This window comes from Micropterus salmoides, unplaced genomic scaffold, assembly GCF_014851395.1.
Source record: "Micropterus salmoides isolate LMB-PRFRI ecotype aquatic unplaced genomic scaffold, ASM1485139v1 Ms_hic_scaffold_6, whole genome shotgun sequence".
Taxonomy (NCBI): Eukaryota; Metazoa; Chordata; class Actinopteri; order Centrarchiformes; family Centrarchidae; genus Micropterus; species Micropterus salmoides.
This window is the reverse complement of record NW_024044348.1, coordinates 33,385,661-33,395,581: the sequence shown is the minus strand read 5'-3', so window position 1 is coordinate 33,395,581 and position 9,921 is coordinate 33,385,661. Positions and strand designations below refer to the sequence as shown.

The 9,921-nt window shown below is 39.8% G+C and overlaps 1 protein-coding gene across 1 annotated transcript; it reads left to right on the top strand.

Moving 5' to 3' along the window:
- Nucleotides 1–248: 248 nt before the first annotated feature.
- Nucleotides 249–1,812, top strand: LOC119889894 (high choriolytic enzyme 1-like). The gene is made up of 2 exons (XM_038700808.1): nt 249–253; nt 864–1,812. The coding sequence occupies exons 1-2, from the start codon at nt 249–251 to the stop codon at nt 1,753–1,755; spliced, it is 897 nt and encodes a 298-aa protein (XP_038556736.1). The 3' UTR covers nt 1,756–1,812.
- Nucleotides 1,813–9,921: the final 8,109 nt, after the last annotated feature.

Below are 9,921 nucleotides of genomic sequence, written 5' to 3'. Positions count from 1 at the left end.
CCATGAAATGTGGTACACACATTCACATTCTCCTCAGGGTGTACTGTCATAACTTTGGTGTTCCCCTGACTTTTCATCTAACGCCAACATCAGGTCAACATTTTTATTAGTGCAATACTTTGGTGTATGCCCAAATATCTCCAAACCTAATGGCATTCCCATCAGCCTCACCTGTACTTTGTGACTGATGCTTATTAACAAATGTTAGCCTACTAACATGCTAAATTGTGATTGTAAACATGGTAATCATGAGGCAAGAGCTGAAGTTGTAAAGAGCACCTTATTTTTATATTGGACGTTTAGCTGGATTGACCTCACTTCTCTTGGTTGTAGCAGAGTGTGTGTGATATCTGTGTGGTTTTGATTTACCTGACTTATGACCCTGAGAATAATTGGTACAATAGAACAAGAAATTGTGTCAATCCAGTGACAGATCTGTGAGGGGGAGCAAATATTTCAGCTAATATTCAGATTTTGTTCATATGTGTTGAAAGTGAATTATAAGTTCCTATCCAAACAATGTATGTGTATTTGTTTACCTCCCTACTTTTTAATTAACAAATAAATACCTTCTATGGAGCAAATATTAGGGAGGGATTTCAAGAGAAATACATATTACTCTGCTTAAATTAAGGTTGGTTTCACAAAGATACTCTAATGTGGACTATGTCTGGTTGAAGACCATATAAAGTGTGTAGCTTAACAAATGCAACCTATTTAACCACATAGTGAAGCTGTGTTCATCCATCTTATAACCAGAGATAACAAACCCTGTTTAAGAAGTAGGTTTGTCTGTGGAGTCCTCCCCTCTGAGGTTTATTTAGGCCTAGCAGTGAGGACCCCAACCCATAATCCTCCTGCAGACACACCTGTAGAGGAGAGTATAAAGACCCTGGACTGAACAAAGTCAGACATCAAGCTTCAAGGAGTCTCTCCACAGCAGCTCTTCACAGCCTCCAGACCGACCCTGAAGATGACTCCTCTGCCAGCCTGCTGCTGCTGCTCCTGCTCGGCTTCTCTCAGGCATATCCTGTCCAGGAGGAAGGAAGCAAAGAAGATGTCCCAGACACCGTCGACATGACCACCAGGATTCTGACCTCCAACAGCGCCACCAACGAGATCCTGCTGGAAGGAGACATTCTGGCTCCCACAACCAGAAGTGCCATGATATGCTCGTCCCAGAGCTGCCGCTGGAAGAAAGCTACCAACGGCTTGGTGATGGTCCCCTATACCGTGAGCAGTGACTTCACCAGCTCGGAGAAGCAGCTGATTAACTCTTCGTTGAACGGCTTCCAGGCCAAAACCTGCATTCGCTTTGTCCCCCGTCAGAATGAGGCCGACTACATCAGCATCGAGAACCAAGCCGGATGTTTCTCCTCTGTGGGCAGAGTGGGAGGCGCACAGGTGCTCTCTCTCAAAAGGCAGGGCTGCCTCTACTACGGCATCATCCAGCACGAGGCCAACCACGCTCTGGGTTTCCAGCACGAACATACCAGGACCGACCGCGACTCCTACGTCAATATCAACTGGGAGAACATCGACCCGCAGAATGCCTACAACTTCAACATGCAGGCCGCCAACAACCTGAATACTCCCTACGACTACTCCTCCATCATGCACTATGGAAAAACAGCCTTCTCCATGAATGGGAAGGAAACCATGATCCCCATCCCCGACCCCAACGTCCCGATCGGCCAGATTAACGGCCTGTCCAACTGGGACATCATAAGGATCAAGACGTTCTACGGCTGCTAGTAACAATGCTGATGAGAAATGTAACAAATTTCTACTTTGTTTGTTTCTTTATTCTGTAATTAAAGTTACTGTAACCCATGGAACCAATGCTAAAGATTATTCACTGTATTATTTCAAATCTTCAAACAGAGGACTACATGACCCTCCACATGCCTAAATTATTTGTAATAAAGATTGTGCAAAATGACGGATTGCTGTGTAGTTATTTTTCTCTATTTGTTCACCTGCAAAACATAATTTGACATAATGCACACATTAGCACAACATGCTATGTTATCTAACTTGTAATCTAAGAATTATAATAAAAGTCAAAAGCTGTGAAATTACAGTATTTATGGCTGTTTTCAATGATCAAAACTGTGTTTCGACAGTTTAACAATACTAGACACTATATACTGATTAAAATAAAACATTTATTCAATGTTTTTATTTTCCAAATATCCATAATTAAAGGATATATTTGTCAATTAATAAGAAAATCTATGTCAAGTTACAGAACAAATGTTTTTGTTACAGTTAACTGTTACTAATTGTACCAAGTTTAAGAAATGTTTTTACAGTATTAAACTTAATTTTAACCCTTTTTTCTTTTAAATAAGAAAATAATAATAAAAAATAAATGTTTTATAGTATTAAACTTATTTTTAACAGTTTTTCTTTAAATAATAAATTATATTGTGAAATACGGGAAATTCCTGAATGTATTGTAACAGCTTGTTTACGTCAAAAAAAACAATATTTTCTTTAAAATAACAGAAATGTTATGGTTAATCACAGCTACAGGTTTTTCATGATATTTACATTAGACATGTAAATTAATTATTTTTGCAATTTTTTGATATTTTCATGTATTTCAAAAATACAGGAAAATAACTGTGAAATAAAAAGGAATAAAACTTTAAAATTACAGATTTTTTTCACAGTGTAGCGTTTGGGTAGTGTGAGTGATGCAGATGGACAAGACGTTCAACTGACATCAAGGTTAGGAAATGGTACAGTCCATTTTAGGGGTGTCTGAAATCGTATTTCAAGATTCTAAAATATAAGGCATGAGAATGGGAAATATATTGTAATATTACAATTACAGGTAAGAAAGACCTTCCTGAACTGTTGTTTTTGCAACTTTTGGGGGCCCAAGCTTTAACTAGGGGGGTCAGACCACCCAAATCCCCCTTTAATTCGAACCATGCATTTGAGTGTTTTGCACAAAAAAACAACACAAGAGAATACAACTGTGGATGAACCAATACAACATCATGTCTGAGAAGAGGGAATCAGCATGGATTATACATTTTATAGCTGGAGGAAATAGATAACACGATGATGATGCTTACCGGTCAACTCACTCTAATTGGCTGTTGTGGAGGCAACCCGATTTTAAATCGAAATTGGGAGGGGCGAATCACACCCAAAATTGGCCCACTCATCCACTAGTGTGCGGCCAGCCTAATGTGAGTTTTTCTGTGGCCTGCCAGCCTAGAAGGCAATGTAAGGCTTGATTGAGCGAATGGCACTAGCGATGAGTGTAGTCCTGTTGCAGCCAATCACAATGTAACCAAGAACATGTTGGTTCAGATCATACAGTGTATGGTTCAGATGTCTCAAAGTAGCTCAGAGACATGAACCATAGAAAAATTGAATTGCTCGTTGAATAGGCCTGCTCTACTTTAATGGAGCTGCTCAGTGGCAAGTGAAATAACACTTGTTATATTGGTCAGTTCCCCAGTGTGAATGTGTGAAGGGTTGCGGAGGTGTGATGCAGAATATTGCTGAGACAGAGATTGTACTCGCTCGCTTGGGTAAATAAACGTTTAAATTATGATTATTTTAAATAATGATTATTCTGTCACCACATTTGACCAGTTATTCATGACTCCAGAACATGTCTCAAATGGTGTATGCTCAACTCTGTTTTTGTATTGCAGCCATCTAGGATCTACTCTTAACTTAAGAGAGGTTTGTTGCTCTTATAAATGTAAGACTATTATTATTAAATTTATTTTTTCAATGTTTTACCCTTTTAATGCAGTAATAAGCTCTCTGCCTCCTGCTTTCCATTTGCTGTGTTAATTTAATGTTAGCAATTTAAACTAAACCAACTTTAAATTCCTTAAAGAGCTGGTGGCAAGAACTTAACACCACATTTTGGCTTGAACACACTGCTTTTTATACATTGAAACCCACAAAATAAGAAAGTTAGGGCAACAGAGCCTTGAGTATGGTATTATTAAAGTATTAATTTTGCGGAAATGTACATAACGCTGAATGTATAATGACAAAAATCATGTTACAACTAATTAACATCCCCCACCCTCCCATAATTTAATAATTTTAAAATACTTTTATTTTTATTACAGCTGTAAAAATAGTTATTTATACTTATTAGCTATATTAGTAGTATTGTATATTAAAAGTATATCAAGATGTACAAAATAAGTGTCATTTAAATGTGAAATGAATAATTTAAAAAAGTACTAAAAACATACATTTTGATATCGACTTTTAGAGCTGATATTGTAAGCTAAGCTCAATTCAGTCTGTACAAGTACAAAGTAAGAGAAATAAGAGACACCTTAGTCAGCACTGCGGTGCACTGACATTTTTATGTTTATATTGAAGGAATTTATCAGGAGTGACTCGGTAGAGACTGAGTAACTTGCACTGGGACTACCCACACGTTGCCTGTGATGAGGACTAAAGCTGAGACACACTGAACTGTCTACTTAATTGACTGCCCTGCTGTCTCCCACAGACTATGGGATCTATCACAGTCTGATCTGTTTCAGCTGAGTTTATTGCTGTTGCTACCGAATACTTCTACAAAAAGGCTGAAAATAATCAGTTTTTTAGTTAAAAAGTTCCCATAAGATAATATCAACCATATTTAATACTTACATGTATACTAATGGTATACTGTCTTCAAGACAAATACATTTCTATGCAGATGACAGTTTTCTGAACAGTGACAAAAAGACTAAATATTTGATGATTTTCCACATGTCTTGGGGCGGCAACAGCTCAGTCCATAAGGCCTTGGCTATGAACACGGAGGGTTGCCGGGTTTAAGTCCTGCTTGGACCAGAGTGTGGAAGCTGGAGTCCATGATGCGCCATTTCCTTAAGGTCCATTGAAGAGAATATTTATAATTAGGAATTGTTTATTGTTATTTTGTTATTATGATTGTATTATTTGTGTACTTATTCTTTGGCAGCGTTTTGTTATATGCAGTCATGCCAATAAAGCCATTTAAATTGAACTTGAACGGAGATGACACAACTCTGACTCTACATGGCTCTAGAGTAACTGCCAGAAGGGGAGAGAAAAGTTCTGCACTGCAGGTTTAACCACATCTTTATTATTGTAACCAGGGTCTGAATGTAACAGTCTCCCTTTAAATACAGGTAAATTGTTGGCAGTGGCAGGTCAAATCATCAGGTCATCCGCCACTTTGGCAGACAGGGAACATGCACAACAGTTGTAAGGTCAGCGCAAGGTGGAGATCAGTGCAACCCTCTGCATCCCACACAAAACACATATCCACCAGTCAGCTCAAGGAACATCTATGGCGGTGTTTCAATCTAAACTCGCCAGTGGAAGAGGCCCAGTCCATCTTGAGTGACAGCAGGTTAGCTTGCCAGCTTGTACTGGCCGGACTACAGGAGGCTACAAGTCCAGTGTTGATTTTATTTTTGTTGGCCAACTTTTGTATTGAAACTCCTCACGAGTTTTTACTATTGGTTTGCTAGGATCCAGAAGAGGAGGCTTTTGTGGAGAATTGAACTGAGAAAAAGACTCATTCATTCATTCATTGGTGGGTCTTGTATTGAGCACTGACTTGTTTAATGAAATGTATGGGGTTGATTGTTCTTATGTAGTTTGTATGATGCTTTGGCAATAATGTTGTTACACATTCATACCAATAAAGCTAATTTGAATTTGAATTTGACTGTATGTGTTTTGTGCTTTGTTTTTCTTGTCTGCAGTATCTTTGAAAAACATGTAACCAGGACAATGAAGCCCCCCTAACCTTAACAAAATACTTACATTAAACCAAACTACGATCTTTCCCTAAACCTAACCAAATATTTTTTGAGCCTAAACCTGACCAAATCTTAAAGGGATAGTTTGGGTTTTTTGAAGTGGGGCTATATGAGGTACTTTTCTATAGTGAGTCAATTACCTGCAGCTGAGCCTTGGAACCTGTCTCTCTTTTGGCCTATTCAGTGTCTGTCTTCTGTATACTTTGGTTCGAAGAGGTATCTTCTTGTCACAGTGAACGGCATTTTGTTGTTAATCATAGTCAATCATTTAAATTTTTCTTTTGTTGTTTCGATAAACTGCTGAAAGTCTGACCCAAACAGCTGATCTCCAGCATCGTAATACAGCACACGGCCACGTTGCGCTTATGTGTGGGAATACTGAAGCTCTACGGTTGAGAAAACGTACTTCGAAAGGAAATGGCTGTCTGATGGCAAGGTAAAGCACTGGAAAAAATCTAAATATAGCATACACTTGAACTGATATTGATTTTTATCATCCTTCACATGGCTAAAATACATTTTGTTGCTAACCCTGTCCACAGCAGTACATAGCTTAGCTCCCATGATGGTATAATTCTCTGTTTCTCTGTTTCCCCGAAATGGTGACTGTGGATAAGTATCTCATACAGTCCCACTTCAAAAATCCTGAACTGTCCCTTTATCCATAACTTAAACAGATTTATTTTTCACCTGTGATTTGGTGATGGTTAACAGTTTCGGAAAGGAACAGCCAAATGATGTCACCTCTTAAACTCTTAATGCCACCCAGAAGAGAGAGGCGTTGCCCTCTGGTTTTCTAAGGCGACTTCATCAACAGTGCTGTGTTTCTATAAAGCCCTTTTCTATAAACCTTTATTGATTTGTGTAAATCACATCACTACAGGCCCTCAGGATTGTCATTATTGTTGTCTCAATAATGACAATGGCTGATGTTCCATAAGCTAACACTGATGCTAAACACTGCTTTTAATTTTTTTTTAAGTCCTTTAATGGATTCGTCAGTCTAAGCTCCTCAGGCAGGTCGATGAGTCCACCTGAGTGTGCACCCAGTAACAGGGAGCCCAACACACATCTACAGAGAGCTGCTGTTACCTAAGGGGCAGTTGCTTTTAAAGAGCCCGGACCACCTATGTCCTGCTGTGCCATTACCTGCTTTAACAGCAGTGATTTGTCGCTGACTCTCACTGGCACTCTGTGATGTAGGTTTGGGAGTGAGCTCTATTAAAAAGTCATTAAAGCTGAGAGAAAGCATGGTGGGCTCAACCCTCTTGGCGAAAGGCGCCTCTGGAAATTACTCTATCCATCATAATTACACCAACCGGACACTGCCTCACAGAGGCCATGGGACACAGATCCCTTCATGACCTCACTGAACCAGACTCTGACCATATAGGGAGGAGGGAAGGAAGGAATGGTTAAAGAGAGGGAAGGTGTGGAGAATGAAAACTAAAAGAAAGGAGGGAAGCAGAGTAAAGTATTAGGAGGATAGAGGAAGTGAACGGGGCAGTAGGAAAGGAGGAAGGCTACAGGGAAGGATGGCAGAAAAAAAGATGGGGGAAAGAAAAAACATATGACCCTGTTTGAGCACAATTTAACTGTGAAGAAGGGCTGCTGTCACTAAACAGATGATTAAAAAGAGGAACATTTTCCCTTAGTATCTCACTGTGGGCTCTGTTTCTGAGTGCACAGGCTGTGGCGACTGAGTTTTGGTAATTTTGAAGCCCGAGGCAAACGAGAGCTGGAAATTAGGTTGGAAATTAGGTTGGATGTAGAGAAACACATTATATGTGCGTCTGGCTTAAGTCATCACCAATCAGATAAGCCCTTTTCCTTCCTTTTAAAGTTTGACAATTTTGTGATGTAATCGTCCTGAGCATCTAGCATCTTTTGAAAGGAAGTGAATGTCCTTGTGTGGGAGGTGCATAATTACCACAAGTGAATGTATACCTTAAATAAACTACTTATGGCGGTTGATTGTATTTGTTGCCGTGGCCGTAGGGGAACAGTTGCCCAGAGCAGGAAATGATATTAGACCAAATAGACAACCAAAGGTTGGCAGCAAATTGCAGTTTTAGCCCACACTATTGACTCCAGACTGTCCCAGTGCACATTGTTTAGAGAAAATAAAAACAACCTTGATGACTTGTCGGTCCATTATGGGGCTAACGCAGATAAACACACATACATATTTAAATCCAGGGGAGAATTAAAATGTCCCCTTTAGTGTTGGAGTTTTATTTTTATTATCTTAATCTAATATCTAGTCCCTTATTGAATCCAATTGATTCAACATTTGCAAGTATAAAGTTTAAATAACTAAAACACAATGATTTGCTGGCTGAGGATGCAGAAATACAATAATTTTAAGTAGTCGTCTAATTAATCTTCCCAACCTATAGCTACAACCTGAAAAAGAGATGAACAGCAGATGATATAAAATGACGATTTAATATGTATCTAAAATAACAGTGAAGCCAATTCCCTTTTACACCTTATTTTTCATGACCCGAAAACTGGGGTTTCGAGCCCGTTCTCATCTCAGGGCGTCATATACCGACGATTTGAGAAAGAGTGACAAAGCATAGTTATTTGACGCTAAAGGTACCCTTTACCTTACCCTTTAGCGTCTGTGTGAGACGCACCGGGTGCGTCTCTATGAGACGCTCTGGGGTGTCCCGTACAGACGTTCGTGATAAAGGTGTTGACAGCCCCCTGAAGCCCCTACCCTTACCACAACCATCAGAAATGTTAGTACCTAAACCTAAGTCACTGACTTTATGCATGTCGACCAGCTAACCCTGTAGGGTTAGCCTCCCTTGTGTTGCTGCAACGTTGCAAACTGGGGCCTTTCATACGGACGCTGAAGGGTACCTTTAGCGTAAAATCCTTACGCTTTGTCACGCTGTCTGAAAGCGTCAGTTATGACGCATTGAGATGAGAATGTGTTGGGGTTTGTGATTCCGAACTATTAAGTTGATAAGCTCAAAATATTGATGTAATATGCATAAAGTTTAACTGGGAGATTCTCCTGGAAATGTTATGACACAATAAGCTAGAACCAATAAAGGAGCTGCCCCCCTCTTGGTCTTGTTAAACTACTCATGGTTGTAGGGTGGTGTCGAAGAGTGATGTTTCTTTGTGATTTAAGCTCTATGGGGTCATTACCAAGGTGATGGAGACCACTTGGTTTGTTAGTGCTTCTGGCTGTTGTAACGACAGTCGTTATGGTTGATGGAGTCATGTGTGTCCAAGTGTTATAACAGCCAGGAGCACTAAACCAACCACGTTGATAATGGCCTCACAGAGGTAAATAGCTGGGACTCCCTGCTAGTCAGTCAGAACTGAAGAAGCCTCTTGGATGAGAGGCGAAATGTCTTCTGTATCTTCAACCAAGTCCACCTGCCTTTAACCCACCTCAGATAATCCTTGTAAACTTAACTTAAAACTAGCCTCAATCTGCACTGCGCTACAAACAATGTTAGTTACAAAATGTAACACCAGATTCCATGAGTATAGATGCAGCCCTCTAAGGCTATCGCTAGTGGGTTTATTCCTCACGCGCGTGTGCAGCACTGAAGAGCTTTCTTATTTCATATTAATCTTTTATCCTGTTTTTATTTCTATTTAACTCTTAAAAATTCTCTATCAGTGTCTTTTTTATTACTTTATTTATTCCCTATGTTGCTTTCATGTTTTATGTAAAGCACTTTGAATTGCTTTGTTGTTGAAATATATATATATATATACTTTCCTTGCCTCAAGCCCACTTCTGCTCCACCAGGCTCTGCACCATATAAGATGTTGAATTCTATCTCCTGGAGACGTCTTGTTGTAGCCCTTTGTAGCATGCCGAGCTCATTCTGTACGTCTTCAAGTTGACTGCATGCAAGTTGTGTGTGCTTTAAAACGTCCTACTACTCTCTTCCCCACAGCCACAACATCAGCAATGCTGCACTGAGCCAGGACACTCTGTTGTCATAGAGGTGAAAGGTGTGTGCCAGGGTACGGCAAACTCGGTACAACACCACATCACTGCTTTGCACATATTGCTCACATTTCCCCTCACCACTAGATGCATTTTCTCCTTTGTCCACTTCCCGAACATACAGTGCCATTAAAGGCAGAT